Below are 26,228 nucleotides of genomic sequence, written 5' to 3'. Positions count from 1 at the left end.
TTTATCAATATAAATAAAAAAATTCAATCCATCTTTTGTCAAGGCTTCTTTTTCTACGGCCTTTTTTTTGTTAAGGGCCTTAAGGGGCCTTCCATAAAATAAATTTCACCCCGTTGACCAAATAAAAAAAAAGGAAAATCCGGTCGATTCTTTTCCTATTGACTATGGGCTTGTCGTTGTCCAAAAAAAAGACTATGGGCTTGTATGACTAGAATTTTTACTTGGGCTTCGTAGTTGGGCCAGTGAAAATCAATTATTCCCAAACCTGTTATATCTGAACTTTGTAGCACCAGGCCACCACCATCAGTCAAGTGATATACATAATTGGAATTTGATCTTTTACATGTAATTGCATGAATTGTGGAGTAGATTATCAACAATCTGATCTTTACACATTTTTAGCGATTACGAAACTATATTTATTGATAGATGCTTAGAAAAATGTTAAATAACCATGTTATGTTAATCAAGTTAATTTTTTTTTTTTAAATGAGGTGATGATGTCAGTTCTCACATTATTTTATTATTCGATTTTAAATATGATCATCTGCTACGGATACCACAATTCCACAAGTTGAACCAAAACATCGAACGGTGTATACATCCTTGTGATCCACGTGGGCGTTCACGATCACACATGGAGTAGCTACTGATATTTAAGAGTGAATGAAACAAAATAATCGAAATATTTTATTTGGAAAAATGACAAATCGGGAAAGCTTATTGGCTGAAGCCGTCCTTTCTATTCAAGTTTCGCGGCAACACCTCTCTCTACTCATTTCATTCCCTAATTCTATCTCTCTCTCCTCTCTTATCTTTTTTTTTTCCTCTTTTGTTTTCTTTTGTTTTGTTTTCTTTTGTTTTGTTTTAAAACCCTCGTTCAAATTTCTCATCGATCTCTCTTTTTGAAAGAAAGGCTCGTGCTTTCTCTCTCTCCTCCTACCCCAAACCTGCGTTTCGATTTCTATGTGGTTGGGCGACTCTGTTCCCTCTTCAAACTCACGTAATTGGTGAGTGAGTCGTCTGTGGATCTGCTTCGATTAGGGTTTTTAAAAGGGATTTCCTTTTTCCGTTTGAATTTTCTCTGTTGTGTTGGACTTTGAAATTTCCCCAGGATTTTTTTGTTTTTGAATTCTCTACACTTAGTTGTGTAGTTCTAAAGGGGCGTGGTTTTAAATCTATTATTTCTCAACTGGGTTTGAATGGGATTTTTTATCTACTTTTTAAGTTCACTCTATTGAAGTTTTTTTCCAATTTTTTTTTTCTGTGAGAATCGGTTTCAGATTTGTGGAGTCTGCGTTTTATTTGATATCTTCAAGCTAGGCAAATGGGAGGTTCGCTTCGATTTTGTGTTTCTGCTTGAATTTTAACAATATCTTAACACATTTCCTCGAAATTTGGCTTCGGACTCCTGATTTTCGTGTCTCGTCACAATGGATGTTGATTTCCTAAATTTGGGGTTTTTCTGGTACTCTTAGGTTTTTGAATACCCAAACTTCAATCTGATTCTGATTTTCGTTATTCTTACCTTCTCGATACTGCAGATATTTATCTTCCCCAACAGTGCTTTTTGTCTGATCCAAGAATGGGTTATATAGTTGTTTTTTTAGTACATTTTTGAAATCTCTAACTGTTTTAGTAAAATTGTAATTTGGAACTTGTACACGCTTTAGAGGAAGCCAAACTATTTGAAATTTGCACATTCTTACAATGTCATTTTAGTGTCCTAACTATTTGAAATTTCTTGGGCAGAGAAACCTGCAAATGGCACCGGTTAGGAAGTCGCGGAGTGTGAACAAGCGTTTCACCAATGAAACTTCCCCAAGGAAAGATGGTGGGAGCTCGAGAAAAAACAAACAGCGTGTGAGTAATCGATCTTCAATTTCTAGAAAGTTGAATGAGATGTTACTCAGAAGCATTTAACTATGCTTTGCTTTGCTCATCGTAGAAGAAGAAATTGTCTGACAAGCTAGGACCTCAGTGGACCCGAGTAGAGCTTCAGCGTTTCTATGACGCTTACCGGAAGTACGGCCAGGACTGGAGAAAGGTGATAACTTTTTTCTACTCACATTCGTTATTGTGAGTTTCAATGGCTTCAGAGTTCTTGAAGACTATTTTTTTGGTCCAGGTGGCTGCTGCGATTCGGCATAGCAGGTCTGTTGACATGGTGGATGCCCTTTTTAATATGAATCGGGTACGAGTATTAGACATCTTGTATTTCAGTTTTATAATTAGTATTTGATATGCCAATTTTCTTTGTCAGGCTTTAACTTGAATCTTGTATAATTTTGCATTTATAAGATTTGCTTGTTCTTCCAGGCATATTTATCTCTTCCGGAGGGAACTGCCTCCGTAGCTGGCCTTATTGCTATGATGACCGATCATTACAGTGTCATGGTGAGAATTCTATTTAACAACGTCTGGCACACCAATGACAATGCATGAAGTGACCTGCCAGTAGATGAGAAAATGAAATTTCATGGTTGAAAATGTGGGTGGTTGGTGAATAAACCTCTAATCATTAACGTGAATAAACAGTCAAAAACCGTTTTCATTATAAACCATTGAATTTTGTGTTACCCTATGTGGCCAATCTATTGGGTCAGTTTGTATATTTGATAAAGTTATGTAGACTGGTTTGTATCCCATTCTTATGGTATATCTTCTAGGAAGGGAGTGGCAGCGAAGGAGAAGCCCATGATGCTTCAGAAGTACCGAGGAAACAGCAAAAGCGAAAACGTGCAAAACCTCAGCTTAGTGATTCTCGAGAAGAAGTTGATATACAACATTCAGCTGCGTCAACAGATGGATGTCTCACGTTTTTGAAGCAAGCACGAGCTAATGGTAAAGTGCCTAAATATTACTGTCGTCTAAAGAACCTAAATCAAATGGTTACTATGTGATTTTCCCATTATATCATATAAGCAGGTGAGGAAGTTGATTACTTGGGTCTGCATTTGTTATTGAGTTTTGTACTCCAGCATTTACAAGTTGTCCATCTGTCTAGTAACTGTAAATCAATTCATTTAACAATGTGTAAATTTGATTCTTAATTCATGTAGGAACTCAGCGACGTGCCACTGGAAAACGTACACCTAGGGTTCCTGTACAAACTTCACTCATGAGGGATGAAGGCTCTACCCCACCGAATAAAAGAGCCAGAAAGCAACTTGATGCCAATGATGATGTTGCACATTTTTTAGCATTAGCATTAACAGACGCATCAAGAAGAGGAGGGTCTCCAAAAGTTTCTGAAACACCAAATAGAAGAACAGAAATTAGCGATAGCTCGCCAATAAAGAGCTGGGGGAAAATGGTAACTCTCGAGCTCTATAAATATTATTATCCTTTTTTTTATTATCTGTGTAATATTGATTTACTGAAAAACATGATTCAACATTGTGCTTTGACCAGTCACGAATGAGAAAAGCTCAAGCTAAGCACCGTGACAGTTCCATGTCCGAGGAGTGGGTGGGAAGCAGCCGAGAAAGGAAGCATGAATCTGATAGAGATGCTGCATTGTTGATGGATATGGAAGAAGTAGGTGAAATGGAGGTTCCACGGAAGGGGAAAAGGTTCTACAAGAAAAAAGTGAAAGTCGAAGAAGCAGAGGGTAATTATTCTGATGACAATGGAAGTGCTACTGAGGGGCTCAGAATTAAATCACAGAGGCGAAAGGCAGATGTTGAAGCCTCAAGAGGGAAATATTCACTGGGCAGCCCAAAGAAAAGAGATAACAAACTTACTTCCGGAGGTAAAAACCAGTTGTAATTTAGCTTGAGGCCTGAGTACAATTTCCAAGAATATGTTCCAATGTTAGCCCTTTCTGCCAGGAAAGCTAGAGTTATTTATCATCTCTTATAGGCTCTAACATAATTTCGTTTACAAGCTAAAATTTTTGTGAGATCTGATTATGTATTTCTCCTGCATTGCCTATTTGAACCTTGTGCTGAAAACATATGGGATTCTGAAACTTATTGCCTGTCTTTTCCTGCGTAGATGAATTTGATGCTCTGCAAGCCTTGGCTGAATTGTCAGCTCTAATGCATCCGGCTGCACTGATGGAAACAGGTGAGCTTTGTGTGGTTTTGCTTGTAATTTAATCGATGACGCCTCAGTATACCTGAAATTTGTGTTTTTTTTTATCTAGAATTTCTCATTGAGTATGTAGATTGGGTTAAAAAGAAGAGTCTGCCACTACTCCAATTCTGCAGTTTTTCACTATTTTCATTAGGTCATGTCTGTATTTTAATTTTTAGAATATCGTGTTGGATCCAGAATCATCTGCTAAGGTGAAGGAAGAAAGAATAGAAAATGACATGGACGAAAAATCTAGCTCACCGGAAGCTACATCCTCAAGCAGTCATGGGGAAAAATCAAATGCAGAACCAGATGATAATCTCCTTGAGAATGCTTACGATAGAAAACCAAGGTCTTCAAGTCAGGCGTCCACTGAGTGTAATGCTGTTTCCACAGGGAAGCTACAGTCACAACCTACTAGTGGTAGTTTAAGAAGAAAACGTAAACTAAAGGTTTGCAAGATAGTACTCTTAATTTCTATGCACTTTCTTCTAGGCATATTTTTAGCTATATTTGAATTGTGTTTGTTTTTCAGGTGCTAGGGGATGAAGCTCCAACAGATTCCAGTCTGAACAAATTCATAAACAAGAAGGTATTCGCTGTGTATGTTTAACTAGTTGAACTTGTATGTTGAATTAGTTGAAACCCGTCTTGACTCTTATATTGCTTCGTTTGTACATTAAATTTTAATCTTAGTTTGACTCTGTGATCTGTGATTACTATCTTTTGAAGCAAGTTTGAGATCCTTGACAAAGATCTCGATTAAAAATGCATATCGAGTATTCAAGTTTGTGCTTTTGAAGAAACGTTCCTCATATAATTTTGTTTGTTTTGTTTCAGGAATTGGCTCAAGAAGAGCACAATATGAAGTCTTTGGTTAGAACAAAGCGCGCTGGTCAAGGTCCTCCGCAGTCAAGACAGTTGAAAACTGTTAAGATGTTGGATGAATCTACTACAATCAGCGATAAGAAAAGATCTGTGATGGATGTAATAGTGTCAACTAAACAAGATTCTGATTCGGGCCCCGCCAGTTTTCTGCAGAAACCTCTAAGCAGGCGTAAGATGAGTCTGAAAAAAAGCTTACAAGAAAGGGCTAAATCTTCTGAAATTATTCATAAAGCTTCACGTAGTTCGAGATCTCTTTCAGAACAAGAGTTGGTATTAAAGGTGGAGCCTCTAACTTCACTTCTCTTATGCACATTCAAAATCTGGTTCTTATGTTATGTTTATCCCTATGCAGGATAAGCTTTCAACTTCTTTGTTGTATCCCTTGGCACGTCGAAGGTGCATATTTGAATGGTTTTATAGTGCTATCGACCATCCCTGGTTTGCAAAGATGGAGTTTGTCGATTACCTAAATCACGTGGGACTTGGTCATATTCCAAGACTTACTCGTCTTGAATGGAGCGTCATTAAAAGGTTTGTTCAAGTTTTGTTATTGGAAATGCTCCCAGAGAATATATGTTGATTTTAAATGGTTGCTCTTTTTTTTTTTTTTTTTGCAGTTCTCTTGGTAGACCCCGAAGGTTCTCTGAGAGATTTTTGCAGGAAGAGCGAGAGAAACTCAAACAGTACCGTGAATCTGTGAGAAAGCATTATACAGAGCTTAGAACAGGTGCTAGGGAAGGGCTTCCTACGGATTTGGCTCGGCCATTATCAGTTGGGAATAGAGTCATTGCCATCCATCCCAAAACGCGAGAGATACATGATGGGAAAATTCTCACTGTTGACCATAACAAATGCAATGTTCTGTTCGACGACTTGGGCGTAGAGTTACTTTCGGTAATTCGAATACTACACCAGTTCCTTTCACACAATCCAATCTTTTTATGATTTGTAGACATAAGGTCTCAGTCGTTTGATCGTCTCCTATTTCGACAGGACATTGATTGCATGCCTTCAAATCCATTGGAGTACATGCCAGAGGGTCTAAGGAGGCAAATTGATAAGTGCTTGTCCATGAAGAAAGAAGCACAGCTAAGCGGGAATTCAAACCTTGGTGTGTCTGTTATATTCCCGCCATGCGGACTTGAAAATATCGACTTTTCCATGAACCCGTCTCTGAATCAGGTAGAGAAAAATGGATTTGACTAGTCCTGTCAGAGCCTTTAAACTTCTTAGGTCTTCCCGTACATATTTAGTAAATATTTGGCCTAACCCATTAATTCTCTACAGGGTGATATGATTGCTCCCATTCTGCCTGGAAAAGTATTAACCAACACTAGTAGTCCACATCAGACTAATCAGTCATATATCATGAATTATAGTAACGCAAGAGAAGCTGAGATTCAACGAGCACTTGTGCTACAGCATGCTTTAGATGAAAAGGTAATGGACTGCTGATGTCTTTCTTATTATTTATATTGGTAAATATTGTGTTTTGGAAACCGAATGTGATCAAATAAATGGACCATTGATTGCCCACTGAAACTCTGCCTTCTGATTAACTTAAAAGAAGCTTATATATGTGCTGTGTGACAGGAAATGGAGCCAGAGATGCTAGAAATTTTCAAGGGCTCAAAGACAAGAGCGCAAGCAATGGTGGATGCAGCTATTAAGGTATCGATTCAGCCGCTTTCCTATATTCTCTTGCAAGATACATATGTTTTGCTGTGTTGTAATCGCCCTACGGTTCTAGGCTGCATCATCTGTGAAGGAAGGAGAAGATGTGAGCAAAATGATCCAAGAAGCCTTGGATTTGATTGGCAAACATCAGCCATTACATGGCTCTAGGATCAAACATCGCGAGCATGCAAATGGCAGCATAGACCATCATCACAATTCAACTCCCTCAGACGCATCAAAGCCTATGGCTAACAGCGATTTCATCTCACAAGATGGTTCGGAGAAAAATGAGGCTCAAATGCCTTCAGAGCTAATCACCTCCTGTGTAGCCACTTGGCTCATGATTCAGGTAATCAGGAAGTTGCTTGGAAGGGTCGCATACCCAGTGAGATCATCTGGAAGCGTTCATATATCAGACTGCATCCACTGAACTTTGCTTTCTCTATAACTTGCAGATGTGCACGGAGAGACAATATCCTCCAGCTGATGTGGCACAGCTTATAGACGCAGCAGTCACGAGCTTGCAGCCTCGATGCGCCCAGAACCTACCTATCTACAGAGAAATACAAATGTGCATGGGACGAATCAAGACTCAAATCCTGGCTCTAGTACCAACTTAAAAGGCCAACTCATTTGGGTTTGTGTTTTGTTTTTAATCTCCTTTAGGTAAGTCCAGTCTCCTTTTAGCTTAGAGTAGATAAAGACATCTATACCTGAGAAAATGGTGTTAGAATGGGTTCAAGATAACAGCTTGACCAGAGGTAATTTAGTTATTGAACAAGCTTTTGGCTAATATAGGGGTTTCTGGTAGTGAACCATTGGTTCTGTAATCTGAGCTAATGTTTATGGTTTTCATTATAATTCTCCATCAATGTCGTTAAGAAAATACCTAAAATGCCCAGTTTTCTCCTTTTTTGCCAGTTTCAAGATCAGGTATATATAAAGCCTTGAATTTAGTTATCGAGCTGAAAATCCTCAACTATAATAAAGTGAAACAGAGCTGGAAAATCTCTAATTGTTTTCTAGTTAAAACAAATATTAGACAACCAAATGAGTAAGAATGTCTGATACAAATGTATAAGCTCAAACTTTTGTATTGTCTTCTTTAAATTGCACGAGGTGGTTTCTCAAGCAATGCAGAGAGATAAACCTCATCCTTGGACTTAGGTGAAATAGCCCACTTGTGTTTCTTGTACCTAAACTGCAGGAACATGTACATATAGTCATCAAGATCCTTCTTTTTGCAGAAAAATCTATCAATCCACAGTAACCCACCCGGTCTCAGCACTCGATCCCAATCATATAACACGAAATCCATCAGAAGAAGATCTATCCAACCATCCATTAACCCAGCAGTATGAATCATATCCATAGTATTGTCGAAGAAAGGCAGCCTCTGGTTCACAGAGATGTACAACGGGATCAATCCTCGCAACGCAATCATCTCGTTGAAAGGGGCTCCTAAATTCAAAGCAGTTGTGACAAAAGTCGCATTCTTTTCTCTCATTCTTGCTGCAAATGTTCCTGTCCCAACACCATAATCCAATCCAATCCTAATCTCACCTTGCTTCACTCTCAAAACATCATCAATCGTGAAATCAACCAACAAAGAACTGTTCTTGACCCATTTACCAATCTCTTTCTCCATTTCAAAACATCCGCTGCATTTCGTGTATCCCCTTTTAGGGTTCTTACTTGACAAGCAAGCGAAATTCCTGCACTGGTAATTTCCCCACCTTACATTTCTATCATCAGGAAGCTTCCATAATGACTCGTTGATCGGATAAGGTTTCTGGTAAGTCATGGATGCTCTTGTTAAGCATCGTCTTCTAGGCAACGGGTCACACCCATTTACTATAAGCCTCTGTGCTAAATTCCAATCATCATCACAATACGCTCCAACATCATAATCCATGTACTTTTCTAGCTCCATCTTCATCAACACACAAGCATGACCTATTGTGTTGTAAACTCTCTCTGTTCCAAACATGTTTATCTTCCCAACTCGATTCTCCTTTGGGGTAATATATTGCTTTATCTCCTCAATGAGAAACTTGTTGATCAAAGGCTCTTCCTTTTCCGTTGAGTTTCTGATTCCTTCGGGTTTTGGTAACCGGATTTGCCTTAAACCGATATGAGCAGAGTAAAATGGCTTCATCACTTCGTCTTCAAGAAACTTCTTCATCTCTTTTTTGCTTCCGTCTTTGCTCTTCTCCATCTCTTTAACCGTCTTCTCTAGCTTCTCGTACAAGTTATCCATCTTTTCGAGGACTTCACCAACGCGATCGTGCAGTGCCTTTAGGTCGAATCCTTGGTGGTTGACGTCTTTGATTGTGTAGATATTGCGGCAAATGTCTTCGTTATGCAAGAAGTAGCCAGAAGAATGGAATCTATAGAGACATGATAGGCTCACAGTGATCACTAGTAACCCTAAGATTACTTGTAATCCTGCCATTACTCTTCCTAATCGCCATCTCGGCAAACATGATCTCCCCATTACTTCTTCTTCTTCTAATACTAAATTTCTTTAATTGAATGGTTCTAATCCTGACCTGAGAAAACAGAGTAAAGTGTGAATCTATCTAGCTCTACATCGATTTTTCCTTTATTTTCTCGGGAATCAAACAGAGAAGCCTAAGGACACGTTTATATCCAAGAACATGAGGAAGAATGTGCATAAATAAAAAAACTGATTATTACCAGATAAGTAGAGATATTCCTCGATGTTTTGATGGAAACCTTTCCACTCTGGTTTCTCCAAGAAAAGTAGAAGAGATTTCATGAGTTTGTTTTTCAACCTCAAAGTTAAAACGCTACTTGAATTAGAGATCCGAGAGCTGCGGGGAAAAAAGTGTGTTTTAATTTGTGTCTGCTTGAAGAATTAAAGAGCTGGAGATACTTAAAGCTGAAGCTTAAAGCTGACTTATTATGACTAAGTATTTTTAGGACAAAATCCACTAACTCGTGATGAGTCTCTCTCTCTTTCACCAACGTGCCTAATCCCTTAAGCTCCGGTGTTCCCACCTCTTTGAATATTGTTAAAAAAGTCAACTATATATTACTATATATGGCCTATGTATGTACACATATCTCGATTCTTGAAATCTTGACCAATATAGCACTTTTAATGTTTGTGAGAGAAAAGTAAAACGAAGATATGAAATAGAGCACGAATCTCGTAGAATTGTTAATTATCAAAAGTGAACTCCGAGGCCGCCAGGCCGCGCGATTGCCTATCACACACAGCTCTATCAGAATTTTACTTTCGAAGTATTTCGTTTCCATCTCAAATGTATTTGATTATTTAGCCTTGTGCTATCGTGAGGGTTAGTTGATTAACTAAGAAATTTGGCTTTGCTATAATTGAGAACAATATAATATTGAGCGATGCAAACGCAAACGTCGCTTTTACGGCTGTTTATGACCGATTTATTTCTTACAAAGAAATTTGGTCTTGTGGGACCGGATCAAATGTATTGAAGGTCTCGGACTTTTTCTGCTAATAATGCTATGCTAAATTGCAAACCAGTGCGCCGAAATCTATTTTCTTGGTCAAACTTGACCTAAACCCTCTAATTAACCTTAATAAAATCACAACGTTTATTGATGTAACAATTTGGTGCAAGTTCATTTACGTTTCTGCGTTTCATCTTAAGTTTTGATAGAAACGTTTCTTGTTTTTTTGCGTCTTGGTTCAGTGAATCAACCATCTTAGAACTACGCATTAAATTTCTACATCTCATTCAATGTAAAATTTGGGCTAAATTCTAACCACGTTTGATCGATTTGTTTGAGTTATTATTCAACCGATCGAATCGAAGTCATCATCATTGCTAATTAATAGTTACATATATATCGATATACGACTTGGTTTCGTGAGTATCTCAAACTGTATACGATTAAGTAACTTGTTGGTTCTTCTCTCCTTTTTAGTCTTCTTCACGGATCTCTTAGCATTTTCTCTGTTCCACTTGTACGGTCTCGTTTCTCGTCTTATCGTCCATAAATTCAAACAACGAAAACGGTAACTTGAGGCCTCAATTAGGCTAACGGTCTATTATGGGGCAACATTATTCTAAAATTCTATTTATAGATGGTATAATATCCAAAGCAAACCAGAGCCTTAGACCAGAAAATAACCAAAAAAAAGTAAACAAACCGTGTGCTGGTTATTGGTTAATTACAACAAATGAACATGAACCTAGACACAATGTTTGGTAGGTACGTCTGCATCACAACATAGCATGATATTTTCCATCTTTGATTCTTGGTGGTTAACCAATACTAGCTAAGTCTATATATATATCGTAAAAGAAAAGGGTAGAAAACATTCCTCTTCACAAAAATTCTTGCTCTATTTTTTTCCCCACACGAAATTTTGTTTCTTGTTCTCGTTCTAAGGCTTTTGAGTGAAGAAAATGGAGGGAGAGAATAATATGGAGAAAGGATTATTATTGGTAAATAGGGAAGAGACTGCTAATACAACTCTGCTTCTTGTCTTCTCCACTTTCATCATTGTCTCCGCCTCCTTCACATTTGGTGTCGCCGTATGTTCCCATTTCTCTCTCTCTCTCTCTTTCTAAAATATTTAACCGAAGTTTGAGCGGCGTGTTAACATTATTTAACTGTTAGTGGGGGTAGATCAGGACAGTAAAAGTAAAGATATGTGGATCAATTTTTATCTTTTGCAAATAAAATTTTTAAAATAATTAATTTTCACAGGCAGGTTATACTGCAGATACAATGTCCTCCATTATGACAGACTTGGATCTTTCTCTCGCACAAGTAAGCCCCTGTTTCATTATAAAAGAATAATATCTAGCTATCGAAAGTAACCTTTGATATAGATTTTGTCAGCTAATTGTTCCAATTTTACGTACCAATCGAAAACAAATTATATACAAGTGAATATACACAATTATATTTTGATATTTACTAGCTACGTGAAATATATTAAAATGGTAAATATTTTATTTCATTTATAAAAAGAACATGAATTAAGTACTGCAAGTGGTGAAAATATACAGTTTTCGCTGTTTGGTTCGCTCTCGACGTTTGGAGGAATGATCGGTGCAATATTCAGCGCCAAAGCTGCATCTGCCTTCGGTAATAAAATGGTTAAGTATCTATTTTTTTCTTAAAATCATCCTTACATTTTTTAATATTTTAATATATATGACCGTATCTATCGTAACGTAAATACTAAACCCTCATGGTTTCTACAATAGTAAATGCTAACCTCTCATATGGTTTCTTTTCCAAAATTTTCTTAGACGTTGTGGCTCGCTGATATATTCTGCATAACTGGTTGGTTTGCAATTGCACTAGCCAAGGTTTCCTCTTAACCCATCTAATATTCTTACTTACTTTTGCAAGTTATATAGTAATATTAATATATTTATTATACCGGTTTATTTGTTTGGGTACAGAATATTATTTGGCTCGACTTGGGACGATTTTTTGTGGGAATTGGAATTGGTCTCATTAGCTACGTGGTAAAAGAGATTCTCTAAATGCTGATAAAGGATCTCTAGCCCTAGGCTACTAAATATTCCTAATTTTCTTTAGTTGAATATTCTTTAGGTACCTGTATATGTTGCAGAGATAACACCCAAGCACGTGAGAGGCGCTTTTACGTTTAGCAATCAGGTGACATACAAATTCAAAGCTCGAAATTAGATATAATTAATCACATATGTGTATTTGAGTTGTAAATCCAAAATTAATACTTTTCAGTTGTTGCAAAACTGTGGAGTTGCAATCGCATATTACTTTGGAAATTTCTTGTCATGGAGATCTCTAGCCTTTATCGGTGATTTATTCCTAACTAATATTATTCATTCTTCTTCGAGTTAAATACAGTATATTTATTTTCCAAATTTATTTAACTAAAATTCATTTCCATAACCAGGTATTATTCCATGTGGGATACAAGTTATTGGTTTGTTCTTCATACCTGAGTCTCCAAGATGGCTGGTTAGTCATATAAATTAAATATATGCTACATGTTAAATATAGATTAATTTGAACATGATTTTATAGGCGAAAAAAGGTCGCGATAAAGAAGTCGAAGATGCTCTTCAAAAGTTAAGAGGAAAAAGATATGATATTGTGCTCGAAACTCGTGAAATCAAGGTACCCACACATTTAAATCATTCCAATAATCATATGTTCAAGAAACATTGAGAATCATTTATAGATCACTTTCAGTTGAACAAAGTTTTTTTCTTTATCTTCATGTGAAAATTCCTACTCGTCATTTCAAAATCTTGTAGATTTCGGTTGAAGTTTCGAAGCAAAATTCGAATATGGGCATTCGTAGTCTTTTCAGAAAGAGATATGCTCATCAACTTACAGTAAGATAAAATTGTTCATTTATTGGAAAATATATTTGAAATGTGATATGGATTTGAAAACTCAAAAAAAAAAAGATATTTATGTTTTCTTGTATATGTTAATTGTGTTTAGATAGGCATAGGTTTGATGCTTCTGCAACAGTTATGTGGAACTGCAGGAATAGGCTCTTACGGAAGTACTCTGTTTAAACTTGGCGGTAAAAATATAATCTATTATGCTCTCAGATATTATGTCTTATTTTTCATTAATAATATACACGTAATTTTCTTTTGAATTTATTTTTAAAAAATTTAACACTTTTGTTTTCAGGATTTCCTGCTCGGATTGGGATGACGGTGTTGTCTCTTATCGTCGTACGTATAATTATGAATAAATCGCAATTTCTATTTTAGTTGCACTTTGGCCTCTAAATATACCCATCCTTACAATGACAATGATTGCGTCAATTTATTAATTCTGATATCATCGTAACCCAAATATCTTATCAATGATTATGCATAGGTACCAAAATCTTTCATGGGTTTAATCCTCGTAGATCGATGGGGAAGACGACCACTTCTTATGGTAATAACTTTTTTATTTGAACTTTTGTTGAGTGTATAGCTTTGTTTTTATTAATTGGATGCTAGAGGCTGCGTAGCAGATAAAACTGATTAGGCCAAGACTTCTCTCCGATTAGTTGCTAGTTTTCCTATATTAGATTTTAGGTATTTAGATGCAGTTCCAAACAGAAAAGATTTTAGATAGTTATATCTGTTGAAGAAAAATAGCCCATTATAGTGGATGACAAAACCTCATGCACAATTGAAACAAGGTTGAAAAACCTTATGGCACCATTGTGATGCTTTCCAAGTACCAAGTATTGTATCTTAGGCTCAAGTAGTCCAGTGATCGTATAGCTCGTAAACGGTGACATAAACGGCTAATTAATCAGTTAATTTTTATCGGTTTACATATATATTAAATAGATTAATGTGTGGTATTTGCAGACTTCAGCATTTGGGTTATGTTTAAGTTGTATTTTATTGGCGGTAGCTTTTGGAGTTAAAGATGTCCCCGATATTGAAAAAATTTCTCCCATTTTCACTTTCATTGGAATATTGGTAAGTTCTGCAAAATTTGATTTTCGGTTTAATTGGTATATATACTATCATATTATATCACTAATCACTTTATAACACTTTTTTTTTCAAACAGTCATTCACGATGATGTTTGCAGTTGGAATGGGGGCGTTGCCATGGATTATAATGTCTGAGGTATACATATGATCAAACATGTTATTTTATTTTTCGTTTTTTGGATTATATTCCTTTTATCCAAATCAATTACCGTATGTTTTCCTCTACTGGAGGAGTATTATTTAGGTAAATTTTTCTTTTGGCAGATATTTCCAATGGATATAAAGGTATTAGCTGGGAGTTTAGTGACCATAGCCAATTGGTTCACTGGTTGGATCGCAAACTATTGTTTCAATTTTATGTTGGTGTGGAGCCCGACCGGTACGTAACCTAAACTACATACTTTTAAATAAGCTGAATCTATATTTTGTTTGATTTCTATATCAAAAAATGAAGTAACTAGACTAAATTTTAGGGAATTTCTCTAAAATTGTTTAATGGTGTCTTTATGAAAATAACTTGCAGGGACTTTTATTCTATCCGGTATAATCTGTGGAGTAGCAATTGTATTCACATGGTGCTTGGTGCCAGAGACTCGAGGATTAACGCTAGAAGAAATCCAACTTTCGTTTGCCAATTAATGCTTAATTAGGGTTCATCATTAATATTCCGTACATAAAAGGTCGATCGATACATATATATATATATATATATATAATTCGGCGCTTAGTGCATGTCCATAGATTGTTCGATTCTTTTCCACGTAAAGTTTTTGAGTGTTTGATTGAATTCATTATATATTTTCCTGTATGCAGCATGATTATACTATGATATTTCTTTCTATTTCCTTCAAATTTCCTTATTTATCATATAACATCACTGAATCTTAAAATGTATGTTGTGTGGTACATGGCATCACCAAATGGAACATTTTTTAGCTAACCTTCTTACTATCGAAGAGAGAAAATTTCCCTTCTTAAACGTCTCGCAAGTCGCAATGCACTTTGAATACAAACGCCGTCGTTTAGTTGGATTCTAAAACGACGTCGTTCGCAATTGTAACTAAGACGCTGTCGTTTAGTTTCTAGCTCTGCAAGTGATAAGAGTGAGTCGACGGCAACACTCGATGACCTCACTTCAAATAAGGGACGAGAAATGTCTCTGAAACTTTACTTCTCTCTACACTCATCACCCAAAAATGCAAAAATCTCCAACATTTTTATCGCTCAGCAATCCTCCGGTGATCGGAAACCTTCCCCGGCCGAGGAGTTTTCTCCGCTGGCTGAGAAATTCAACAGGCGGCTTCTTCTGGGCGTAGGATCGTCATCTGTGCTTGCGATCGGTGCTAATTTCGGAGGAATCACGAGTTTAATACTCGGTTTTTCGCCGGAATTCGGCCGGAATTTGAAACTCGACGTCGTATATCCGATCAGAGGTTATAGGAGATGTATCGACACGGTTGAAGGATTCGGTTAGTAAGTCCACTCTCTTAACTCATCAAATTTAACAATCTTTACTTTAAATCGATGAATGATTGCCAATTTTGTAAGAAAGAATTTGATATAAATCTATAATCCGCAGAGTTTATATATCCGGCTTCGTGGGTTGGAGACCAGACGCTTTTGTATAGAGCGGCTCGGAAAACAGAGCGGGAGATTTCGCTAGACCTTCCTCCGGCTAGAAACAGTCGCCGGAAAAACGTCAATGAACCGGTTGTTGCATTTGGACCGCCCGGTTCGACCGGCGAGCTCAATGTCAGTGTTATCGTCTCTCCTGTCTCACCTAGTTTCTCGTAAGTTAAAAAAAAAACATCATTACTAAATATATTGTTATAGTCTTATAGATCATGAACATACACATGTTTTACAAGATTTTGCCAAAAAAAGAAAAAAAATGGTAAGAGCAAAAAACAATTGACATTATGTTCTTACATGAAGGGAATCTGTTTTAATAAAATGCGTATTGTTTATGATATATAGAATCGAAGCGTTTGGAGGGCCTAAAGAAGTAGGTGAAGCAATAGTAAGAACAGTGACAGGATCTGGTCAAAGAACAGATTTAAAGGGAACTTTGCTGGAATCAAATCTCAGGCAAGATTCAGAGAGAAAGTTGAAGTACTATGAGTTGGAGTTTAAAGTCGAATCACCTCTTTTCCGGCGGCATAACGTGGCCGTTTGTTGCGCTAACGGTGGCCGGCTTTATACTCTGAACGCTCAGGCTCCAGAGTCAGCTTGGTCGGAGTTGCGATCGGAGTTTTTCACTATTGCTAAATCATTCAATATCATTTCTTGAAATGTGAAGGAAAACAAACTTTAGTTTCGCAAAAGAAACAAGACACTACAAAAGCAAGGCTTATTTTCTTTTCTTCATAATCGGTATTGGGATAGAGTTACTTTGGTCAATAACAAAGAGAATAATTCTGTTCATATTCACCTTTTCTTTTTGTAATTAAATTCATATTAAGATGTTTCACTGTGCTAAACTGAACTTAACTATTGACATACATTGTCATTTGGATTATGCTTTACTAGAAATTTTTAATCAAAGAGACCATGTTCAAACCAACTAAATCGTCATGTTTTGTGAAGATTAAGGAGAATAGTGACAAATAAAAAGAGAGTTTTTTTTTTTTGGTCGAAACAAATAAAAAGAGAGTTAAATTCATATTTATAGCATCTTGTCGTCTTAATCGTGCCGCTATATAAACACTGCATGTAGCGATTATGATTTTTAATTAATTAATAAATGATGAGAAAACTAATTTTTAATTGATTGAAAATATTTTTAAGTCATCTCCTAAAATTGAATCTTTTAACAATAAACGAAACTAGAAAACGCCTATCTCTCTGCTCCTCGGCTTCTCCATCTCCGATCAAATCCGCGGTCGAAGTCAGAGAGTGAGATAAATGGCTATGGCTAGGGCAACATCTGGCCCCGCCTACCCGGAGAGGTTCTACGCTGCTGCATCTTACGTCGGCCTCGACGGATCTGATTCGTCAGCGAAACACGTCAGCTCGAAATTCTCCAATGATACTGCTCTGATTCTCTATGCGCTCTACCAGCAGGTCAGGAACTTCCATTTTTCTTATCTCTTCCATTGCTAACTTCGCGATTGTGGATTTTGGTTTCGAATTTCACGAGATCTGGTGGTCTGGATTTCGATTTAATTTGTTTTATTCAGCGATCGTATCCGCCTCGTCGAATTCTTATAAGATTTTTGAAATGACGCACTGTGCCTGTCTGACTTATCTTGATCGTCATTTTCGATCCTGGTTAGCATTTTCGGGTATTAGCATAAAGAGTACGAGTTGAGAGAAATTTAACGTATAGATCCATTGGTGACCGTGTAACTGCTTAGTAAAATGTTTCCGGAGATTTGATAATCGTTTTGATTGGAAACGTGATTAAGGTAGTTTCTGTTAATCAGATCGCACTGATCGCCCGTCCTTCAATCGTAGTTTACGTAGATCTATATATGCTCTGTAACTTGACATGTGACTCCAATGACAGAAAATTAGCGTTATCGCAACACATGTGTTTTTTGTTTTGCATCTTTTGGTCATGATAGTTCGCTATTGGTACTAAGTCAAGACTCAAGATTAGTATTGTCGTAGCTAAATTGGTTGTTCTTTCCCATAGAGAGAAACTTTCTCTTTCAGTAATTAAGTTTTGAGACAACTAATTTTCATCGCTGGGATAGATAGGCTCAGTGCTGATAATCTCTTTGATTTAACATGTAAACAGGCTACCGTAGGACCATGCAACACTCCGAAACCTAGTGCATGGAGACCAGTTGAGCAAAGCAAGTGGAAAAGGTTAGATTCGGTGCTGTGTTAGCTAATACTTATATAAAATCAACATTCATGCATTCATCTCACGCTCTTTTACGTGTCTATCCTTGAATTTGGGAACCATACTTGTAAGAAGAAGCATTGTGGTGGATATAATTAGGAAATCCCTTAGATTTCATTGATTACTAGCGTAGGAGAGTCCAGAGGCCTCATGAATCAGGGTAACGGGAAAGAAGTATTCTAGATGTAAGCTGCTAAAGAAAAATAGAAATGCAGGATTTTTATTTGCATCCATGGGGAAAAGCTAAATGCTTACATATGATTTGGTGTACATTTGAAAATCGTCTGACAAGTTGATAAAAGTGACTGCGGATAATGTTACTATGCAAATACAATCCTACGTCGCTGAGCTTGTTACTGCTTAGGATCTGTTTTATGGAAAATAAGCCTTTAACGTTGTTCTTGTGAAATTTTGCTAATGTTCTGAATATTTTCATATTTAGTTGGCAGGGGCTCGGAACCATGCCGTCCATCGAGGCAATGCGTCTCTTTGTGAAAATTCTGGAGGTAAACGACAAAGAGGTCTATGGCTATTTTTTTAGACTTGACTAGAACATAGGCTTGATTTTCACCTAATTCTCACTTTTTTATCAGGAAGAAGATCCTGGTTGGTATTCGAGGGCATCTAATGATATTCCAGATCCTGTCGTAGATGTCCAAATCAATGTGAGTTTGTATCCCATGGGATTCTATGTCCAAAACATGGAAATAATACCACTTTTTTATTTGTCCGGAGAAGGGTATTTGAGCCTTTCAGTGCATTTATTCATTGTAGCAGACAGCAAAAGAGGAGCCTGTTGTTGAGAATGGGAACTCATTTGGCGAGACAAAGACAATTTCTACTGAAAATGGAAGCCTGGCAGAAACCCAAGATAAGGATGTAGTCTCGGAAGATCCAAATACTGTTTCTGTATATAACCAGTGGACTGCACCCCAAACGTCAGGTCAGCGGCCAAAAGCCCGTTATGAGGTAATATCTTTTCTCTGTTTTGATAAGTAAATGGTCCTGTCATTCATATATCATCTCTATTTTCTAAGTCTTGTTTATTATATTTTTTTCAGCATGGGGCAGCAGTTATTCAAGATAAGATGTATATATATGGTGGAAATCACAATGGCCGTTACCTTGGTGATCTTCATGTAAGCAATTTGTATGATTCATAAGCACAAGTCGATGATGTAATTGTAGTATTCAGTTCCATTTAAACCTAATTGGTGATACCAGCCCCGCAGACAATTCTTAAGCATGTCTTCTGTGGAATGCATACAGGTTCTAGATTTAAAAAATTGGACTTGGTCAAGAGTTGAAACCAAGGTTGCAACTGAACCACAGGAAACATCAGCTCAAACACTACTATCTCCTTGTGCTGGTCATTCTTTGGTTCGTTTTTTTAACTTCTTGAGCTTTGTTTTTCTTTCTCCCTTTTGGCTTTCCGGCCTAGAATTATTTAGAGCTAAAGGAAAGTAGGCTCTTTATGAACTCCACTTGCTATATTAGTTGGTAAAAGAGAAGCGTCTAGCAATACAGTTTTGTCACTTGCCTTCTTTGTTTGTTATGTAGATACCATGGGACAACAAATTGCTGTCTATCGGTGGTCATACTAAGGATCCTTCAGAATCTATGCAAGGTAAGCGTTTATATACCTTCGAAGACGGTTATTTGCAAATATCTTAAAGGAGCTTTCTGGAATCTTAATAATTACAATCAATTTTGTACTGTTTTCCTGTCGCAGTGAAGGTCTTTGATCCCCATACTTGTACATGGTCAATGCTAAAGACATATGGAAAACCACCGGTACATCTTCACTTCTCTCATGTTATTTCATTTGTTATCCGTCACCTTTGCATGGAGAAATTCGAGTCTTGTGAACAATTATTTATTCGGCCATCAAAGACTAAAAAGTAAAGCTGTTTTCAGGGTTATGTAGGCAGTTTGGTTACTTAAACGGAGACTTTGCTTGCCATAATCTCTTGCTTTCAGGTTTCACGTGGAGGCCAGTCAGTCACACTTGTGGGTAAAACATTGGTGATATTTGGCGGGCAAGATGCAAAGAAATCACTTCTGAACGATTTGCATGAACTTGACCTAGAAACTATGACCTGGGATGAGATAAATGCCGTGTAAGAATTGATGACATTTCTGCATATTTTTTTTCTCTTTTCGAAAAGTCAAACCCATATAAGATTAGATATATAACCAGAATACGAATAATTTTAGAAAGCCACCAACCCTCTCCTTTAATATTGTTAATGAAAGATTTTCAATCAGGGTTTAAACTGTTGTCAACTTGCAGAGGTGTATCTCCATCTCCGAGGTCTGATCATGCTGCTGCAGTGCATGCAGAACGTTACCTTCTTATCTTTGGTGGGGGCTCACATGCTACCTGTTTCGATGATTTGCATGTCCTTGATTTGCAGACTGTAAGTTAAGCTAAGTGTATATTGTTTCAGCTGCCTTTCAAATGTTCTTCGTCTGCGTCTGATATAACTGTCACATATAGATGGCGTGGTCAAGACCTGCACAGCAAGGTGAGGCACCAACTCCCCGAGCTGGACATGCTGGCGTGACAATTGGGGAGAACTGGTTTATTGTTGGTGGCGGTGATAACAAGAGTGGTACGTTTATCCATTTTTCCTTGGAAATCTCTTTTCTACCCTGCCATTTTTGTTGATCACCCCTCTAAGCATTTCTGGGAAAGAAATGATATTTCCTTCGCTTTTTCTTGTTCGTGTTGGCTGATTGTGCTGCACCCTGATAAATTACTGCAGGGGCATCTGAGAGTGTTGTACTAAACATGTCAACTCTTACATGGTCGGTAGTCGCTTCAGTTAAAGGACGTGTACCTCTCGCTAGCGAGGTACATAAATGAACAAAGTTTATCCATATTAATTTCCAGATAACTATAAAAATATATAGTAATATCACCTCATCTTTCCCGAAACAGGGTGGTAGCCTTTTCAAGGCTTCTATATCGTTTTAATCTTGCAGAATTAAGCGCAAATCTTCCTTTTTCTTTTCTACTGACAGGGGTTAAGTTTAGTTGTGAGTTCGTACAATGGAGAAGATGTACTAGTTGCTTTTGGTGGATACAACGGACGCTACAACAACGAGGTAGGGACTATGTTGTAAAATCCGTAAATACTATTCTCATGATTTTGCATTCAGTTCTGCTTCTAATTATTTCTGGGCGTTAGATTAATCTGCTTAAACCAAGCCACAAATCAACACTGCAAACAAAGACTCTAGAAGCGCCTTTGCCAGGTAGTCTTTCTGCTGTTAACAATGCCACAACCAGAGACATGGAGTCGGAGGTTGAGGTAGGCCACGAAGGCAGAGTACGGGAAATTGTCATGGACAATGTTAACCCGGGATCAAAGGTATATATATTCTTGTCAGAATTTCCCTTGTTAATCTGTTTGAATAGCTGCATCGTTTGATTTGTCGGGATAGTTAAATCATTTTATCCTGGTATTACCGACATAGGATATAGTTACCAAAGTCGAGGTCATCACCATCTCTTTCTCTTATTATGATTTTGGGTAATGACACCCCCAGGTTGAAGGAAACAGCGAACGCATTATCGCGGCTCTTAAATCCGAGAAGGAAGAACTGGAGGCATCACTAAACAAGGAGAAGATGCAGACTCTCCAACTAAGGCAAGAGCTAGCAGAAGGAGAATCACGAAATACAGATTTGTACAAGGTAATATCATCTATTTCATCTTCTTGGAACAAAAGTCGACATGAACTAAATTGGTGAATCAAATCAAGTGTTCATAAAGACTTGCTGCAAAGTCTTGCAATTGCAATCAAATTTGGAGAAATCTCGGAAAAATACTCTGATACGATATACCTGACTATGTACTGACATTTTATAGGAACTTCAGTCTGTTCGTGGTCAACTTGCAGCCGAACAATCAAGGTGTTTCAAACTCGAGGTATCAAACCCGTAGCCACACTTCTTTTCATTACATCGTTAAAACTAAAAATATGAGGCAAATCTGATTGGGTGTCCTTGAATGAAATGTGCAGGTTGATGTTGCAGAGCTAAGACAAAAGCTTCAAACATTGGAAACACTCCAAAAGGAACTGGAGCTCCTCCAGCGTCAAAAGGCTGCCTCTGAACAAGCCGCAATGAACGCTAAACGTCAGAGCTCGGGTGGTGTCTGGGGCTGGCTCGCTGGAAGCCCTCAGGAGAAGGATGATTCGCCTTGATTAACTTTTTTACGGTATTCCCATTTTTATCAGTCGATATTTGCTTTCAGTAAAGAAAATATACATATATGTATTTTTTTGTTTTTTCGTTTTTGGCCTGAGTCCCTCTCGCATGGTTTCTTCTTCCAATAAGATCCCGTCCATTTGAGATTTAAATTACTATCGATGTTTTTAGCTTTGCTGTTATACAAGTTATCACCAGAATATTTGTTAACTTTTTTGAAATATTGGTTTTGGGGGTGTTAAACTAAATCAGATTTATGAATCTTAGAAACTTTGACATCACCACCAATCATAATATTCTTATGTTTACGACTCTATGTTTGTTTTTATCAAACATTTAATTTCCCTCTTTTCGTAAGATCCCGTTTAAGAGGGTGAAAAATCCCGTTTCCCGGCGACAAAAAAAAAAAAAAGTTCACGTTTTCCCGTCTTATGGCGTGGCAGCCTGGTATTCGTTCTGGCGGTTCGACGGCTCATTCATGGCGCTATGAAGTTCCCGAAATGCCCTCTAAGCGAAGTGAACGTTTTTTTTTTTCATCTTCTCCAGCTTTTCTTTCTTTCTTTTTTGGGTTTTGGGGGCGAAATTCATTTCTCCAGCTTTCCTAGCAAATCTACGCACTATGGAGCTCGATTATGTGGCTACTGACATGGGAAGTGACGGTGATGATAATGAAAATGGCGACGGAGGAGGTGATCGGGTTCCTAACAGTGAGGAATCGAATGAGCTTGGGCCTGGGAAGCTCATAGGCAGTAAGGACGACTGGGATAGTGAAACGAAACCTAGGTATTCTAAAATGAAAAGAGAGAATAGTTCCCAGGTTAAAGACGAAGACCTCGGTGACCAATTTTATGAGGTCTACAACAAAGCTGACGAGAAGAATATGGGTATGGCTTCCAAGGAGTTACACCGAGTTTCGAGCTACAAATCTTTCTTATCCGAGTTCGACGGTTATGTTACAAGCGAGAAATTGGGTTCTGGAGTTTCTAGAGCATTGAGCTATGGGTTTGAAATGGGTGATATGGTATGGGGAAAGGTGAAGTCACATCCATGGTGGCCAGGTCATATATACAACGAAGCTTTTGTGTCGCCTTCTGTTCGTCGTATGAAGAAGATGGGTTACGTTCTGGTCGCTTTCTACGGAGACAGTAGTTATGGTTGGTTCGATCCTGCTCAGCTTATTCCTTTTGAACCTCATTTTGCAGAGAAATCAGAGCAAACTAATTCGAGTAACTTTGCAAAAGCTGTGGAAGAAGCTATTGTTGAAGCAGGTAAAAGGTCAGCTCTTGGGTTGGTTTGTAAATGTCGGAATCCTTTTAACTTTAGGCGCAGTAATGTTCAAGGTTACTTTGTGGTTGATGTGCCTGATTACGAGCTCCAAGCTGTTTACTCTTCTAAGCAGATTAAGAAAGCTAGGGATAGTTTTTCATCTGCTCAGACTCTCTCGTTTGTGAAGCGATGTGCTTTAGCCCCTCAAGAGTGTGGCTCAGATAGCTTAAAGTTTTACCAGAGGAAAGCAGCGGTTTATGCTTTCCGCAGGGTAGTGTTTGAGGAGTTTGATGAAACATATGAACAGGCCTTCGGGGCAAGATCTGAATACACTTCAGTGAAGTCACAGGATCCACTTAATAGAGCATCCCCACGAGGTAGCGTCACCTTTCAGCGACCCTGGCACTGTTTAGAATATGTTTGTAATTTTTCTGCCTTTTTACGGATTTTATGCAGTTATGTTGGACCTCGATTTTATTTATCACAGAGATGTGGTACTCTTTGCTTCTTTATTCATATAGGCTACTAGTATCTAAAATTTAGCGTTTTCGATATCCTTAAAAATCGAGACTCCTTGGCCTTTTTAAGTTTGTTACTGTAGGATTTATAGATTTGAAGTTGTATTCTTAGAGTGCTTCAAAAAGCCATTGCATATCTTTGATCTTGAATTCTGCATTGTAAAAGCCAATACTTCACAATGTGGAGTGTCAGTTAACCTTTATTGTTTGCTTTGCTTTCATTGCTTCGGTGGTTGGCATAGATTTCACCTTTCCTCATGCACTGCTTCTGTTTACAGTCCCCTTGAGAGGCTCACTGGTTATTGCAGAAACTCTGGGAGACCCGAAGACCTCGAAAAACGCTATGAATGTAAAGGATTCTACTAAACACGACAATTATCTTCCCAAAATGAGAGAGGAAGCTGATAATATGACAGTTCAATTTGGCCAGGTCCAAGCATCTTCTCAGCTTCAGGGCATCAATGGATCGTCAGCAGGGAATCATGTAGTGCAGAGAAAGACTCCTCCCATGAAACATGAGCGGACTGGGCTTCTCAGCATGGACTTGAGCACTTTAAGCGGTGATAGTCCTGGAAAGGAATCTTCTGTTTCAAAGCTCTCTCGTGATGCTGACAAGGGTTCAGGTCAAGAATCAAAGGTGATAATGAGAGACAAAGCTGCTCTATTTCCAGATCATGAGAAATTTGAAGCAATGACCAGCCTTAAACAAGATAAGACTAGCGCCACGCATTCTAGATCAAACAACTTTATGAAGGGGAAAGTTTCTGCACGGGGTGCGATCAAGATCGTCAATGCCCTGAAACGGTCTTCTGGAGAAATGGATTCTGAGCATACTCCTTCAGGGCTGAAGAAGAAAAAGAAAGAGTCTGGGTCAGAGCTGAACCGTGACAATCCAGACAAGAGGGAAGCTTTATCATCTGGGGAAACTTGGGCCAAGAAATCATCAGAATTAGGTTCAGCAGAAAGACACTCCAATATGTTGACTGTGAGAGACTCTAAACTCGATGCTCTGCAGCTGTTGAGCAATTTGCAAGCTCTCTCGCTTGACCCTTTCTTTGTATCCTCGGATAGAAGTTCGATAAGAGCTGTAAGGCAATTCTTTTTGTGTTTCCGGTCTCTTGTTTACCAGAAAAGCTTGGCCAAATCTCCTCAATCAACAAAACCGTCAAAATTTCCAAAGACTTTGACAAGGACCCACGAACCATCTAAGGCCGAGATAAAACGCCAGTCGTCTGGCAATCATCAAGAGATCCTATCAACTAAGAAGCTAAAGAAAAGTAGTCAGTCCAAAACAATGCCTTGTGACAAGAAAACCAACCAAGAAGAAGAGAAGAGACCAAATCTTGCACCTATAAATCCAGTAAATGGTCCAGTCCCCATCAATGCCAAAGCTCAAGCAGGAAAGAAGATGGTTCCGTCCGCAAAGAAAATTGAGCCCACAATGCTGGTCATCAAGTTTCCTCGTGGTACATCTCTCCCTTCGACCGCTCAGCTTAAGGCAAGGTTCGGTCGCTTTGGACAGTTGGATCAATCAGCCATTAGAGTTTTATGGAAATCCTCGATCTGCCGTGTTGTCTTCCTGTATAAACTCGATGCGCAGACAGCTTTAAGATATGCATCAGGAAGCCACTCTCTCTTTGGCAACGTCAATGTGACCTACTTTCTGCGTGACGTGGAAGCTCCTTATGCATCCGAGGGCCATGAACCGAAGAAGGCCAAGACAGGTGAACCAATCCTTGAACCACTGAGCCAGTGGATAGACCGAGCACAGCCGCCGGTTCACCAATCGTTTAACATCCAGCCCAAGTCCTGTTTGAAGAAGCCAGGCAATAACGGTAATGGTAACCGCGGGAAAGCACGAGTGAGATTCATGTTGGGTGGGAAAGAAACAGGGACACCATTTCTTGATTCGAGTAAAAACAATGGAAATCACTCCTCGTCATCATCATCTGTTGCAATAGAATTTGTTACTAACAACACTCAAAACATGGTTCCACCAAATTTGCATCCGATCCCTTGGAAAAACTCAAAAAGGAAGCCTGTTAACAATAAAGTGGACCACCTCGAGCCACCACTAAAGCCGTCGGAGTGTAGGGTGGACATCTCGGAGCAGATAATGGAGCTGTTATTATGGTGTAACGATGTTGTGTCTAACGTCACGGGCTTTTTGGGTTACGTCCCATATCATCCCTTGTGAATACAACTGATATTAGACAAAGAGAACATAGCTTTAAAAAAGCAAAGTCTGTGGAG

At 38.2% G+C, this 26,228-nt stretch overlaps 6 protein-coding genes across 13 annotated transcripts; 5 read left to right on the top strand and 1 right to left on the bottom strand.

Moving 5' to 3' along the window:
- The first annotated feature begins 855 nt into the window (after nt 1–855).
- Nucleotides 856–7,500, top strand: LOC18024194 (protein ALWAYS EARLY 2). Of its 2 annotated transcripts, XM_006408021.2 has the most exons (19): nt 856–1,010; nt 1,753–1,863; nt 1,949–2,047; nt 2,129–2,194; nt 2,320–2,397; nt 2,670–2,844; nt 3,063–3,316; nt 3,415–3,754; nt 4,000–4,071; nt 4,279–4,532; nt 4,616–4,672; nt 4,921–5,247; nt 5,321–5,499; nt 5,586–5,862; nt 5,962–6,150; nt 6,256–6,408; nt 6,562–6,639; nt 6,719–6,994; nt 7,101–7,500. In XM_006408021.2, the coding sequence occupies exons 2-19, from the start codon at nt 1,765–1,767 to the stop codon at nt 7,263–7,265; spliced, it is 3,138 nt and encodes a 1,045-aa protein (XP_006408084.1). In that variant the 5' UTR covers nt 856–1,010; nt 1,753–1,764; the 3' UTR covers nt 7,266–7,500. The 2 variants fall into 2 exon arrangements, with proteins under 2 accessions (XP_006408084.1, XP_024015141.1); XM_024159373.1 differs by lacking the exons at nt 856–1,010; nt 1,753–1,863; nt 1,949–2,047 and having other exon boundaries at nt 2,320–2,491.
- A 250-nt stretch (nt 7,501–7,750) lies between these two features.
- On the bottom strand, nt 7,751–9,516 carry LOC18024193. Its single transcript, XM_006408020.2, has 2 exons — nt 9,346–9,516; nt 7,751–9,197 (listed from the first exon to the last, which is right to left on the bottom strand). The coding sequence occupies exon 2, from the start codon at nt 9,140–9,142 to the stop codon at nt 7,751–7,753; it is 1,392 nt and encodes a 463-aa protein (XP_006408083.1). The 5' UTR covers nt 9,143–9,197; nt 9,346–9,516.
- A 1,319-nt stretch (nt 9,517–10,835) lies between these two features.
- On the top strand, nt 10,836–14,975 carry LOC18024192 (sugar transporter ERD6-like 12). Of its 5 annotated transcripts, XM_024159583.1 has the most exons (18): nt 10,836–10,866; nt 11,047–11,192; nt 11,368–11,430; nt 11,673–11,762; nt 11,919–11,978; nt 12,075–12,140; nt 12,229–12,294; nt 12,382–12,457; nt 12,557–12,621; nt 12,688–12,780; nt 12,921–13,001; nt 13,114–13,198; nt 13,312–13,355; nt 13,504–13,566; nt 13,992–14,105; nt 14,200–14,259; nt 14,388–14,502; nt 14,647–14,975. In XM_024159583.1, exons 2-18 carry the CDS (start codon nt 11,064–11,066, stop codon nt 14,760–14,762), a joined length of 1,386 nt encoding a protein of 461 aa, XP_024015351.1. In that variant the 5' UTR covers nt 10,836–10,866; nt 11,047–11,063; the 3' UTR covers nt 14,763–14,975. The 5 variants fall into 5 exon arrangements, with proteins under 5 accessions (XP_024015351.1, XP_024015352.1, XP_006408082.1 ...); XM_024159584.1 differs by lacking the exon at nt 10,836–10,866 and having other exon boundaries at nt 11,016–11,192; nt 11,673–11,751; nt 11,974–11,978; XM_006408019.2 differs by lacking the exon at nt 10,836–10,866 and having other exon boundaries at nt 11,016–11,192.
- Nucleotides 14,976–15,231: 256 nt separating this feature from the next.
- On the top strand, nt 15,232–16,594 carry LOC18024043 (psbP domain-containing protein 7, chloroplastic). Its single transcript, XM_006408018.2, has 3 exons — nt 15,232–15,592; nt 15,703–15,913; nt 16,101–16,594. Exons 1-3 carry the CDS (start codon nt 15,277–15,279, stop codon nt 16,411–16,413), a joined length of 840 nt encoding a protein of 279 aa, XP_006408081.1. The 5' UTR covers nt 15,232–15,276; the 3' UTR covers nt 16,414–16,594.
- A 355-nt stretch (nt 16,595–16,949) lies between these two features.
- On the top strand, nt 16,950–22,361 carry LOC18024042 (acyl-CoA-binding domain-containing protein 4). Of its 2 annotated transcripts, none has more exons than XM_006408016.2 (18): nt 16,950–17,186; nt 17,866–17,936; nt 18,416–18,479; nt 18,567–18,638; nt 18,751–18,942; nt 19,035–19,112; nt 19,243–19,353; nt 19,534–19,600; nt 19,706–19,767; nt 19,954–20,093; nt 20,267–20,393; nt 20,474–20,588; nt 20,742–20,830; nt 21,001–21,084; nt 21,168–21,350; nt 21,529–21,675; nt 21,851–21,910; nt 22,005–22,361. In XM_006408016.2, exons 1-18 carry the CDS (start codon nt 17,028–17,030, stop codon nt 22,185–22,187), a joined length of 2,004 nt encoding a protein of 667 aa, XP_006408079.1. In that variant the 5' UTR covers nt 16,950–17,027; the 3' UTR covers nt 22,188–22,361. The 2 variants fall into 2 exon arrangements, with proteins under 2 accessions (XP_006408079.1, XP_006408080.1); XM_006408017.2 differs by having other exon boundaries at nt 18,748–18,942.
- A 439-nt stretch (nt 22,362–22,800) lies between these two features.
- Nucleotides 22,801–26,172, top strand: LOC18024041. Of its 2 annotated transcripts, XM_024159597.1 has the most exons (3): nt 22,801–23,834; nt 24,254–24,324; nt 24,406–26,172. In XM_024159597.1, exons 1-3 carry the CDS (start codon nt 22,811–22,813, stop codon nt 26,170–26,172), a joined length of 2,862 nt encoding a protein of 953 aa, XP_024015365.1. In that variant the 5' UTR covers nt 22,801–22,810. The 2 variants fall into 2 exon arrangements, with proteins under 2 accessions (XP_024015365.1, XP_006408078.1); XM_006408015.2 differs by having other exon boundaries at nt 24,254–26,172.
- The last annotated feature ends 56 nt before the right edge of the window (nt 26,173–26,228 follow it).

This window comes from Eutrema salsugineum, unplaced genomic scaffold, assembly GCF_000478725.1.
Source record: "Eutrema salsugineum unplaced genomic scaffold, Eutsalg1_0 scaffold_13, whole genome shotgun sequence".
Lineage (NCBI taxonomy): Eukaryota > Viridiplantae > Streptophyta > Magnoliopsida > Brassicales > Brassicaceae > Eutrema > Eutrema salsugineum.
Note: the sequence above shows the minus strand (reverse complement) of the source record. Positions and strands in the feature narration are given on the sequence as shown.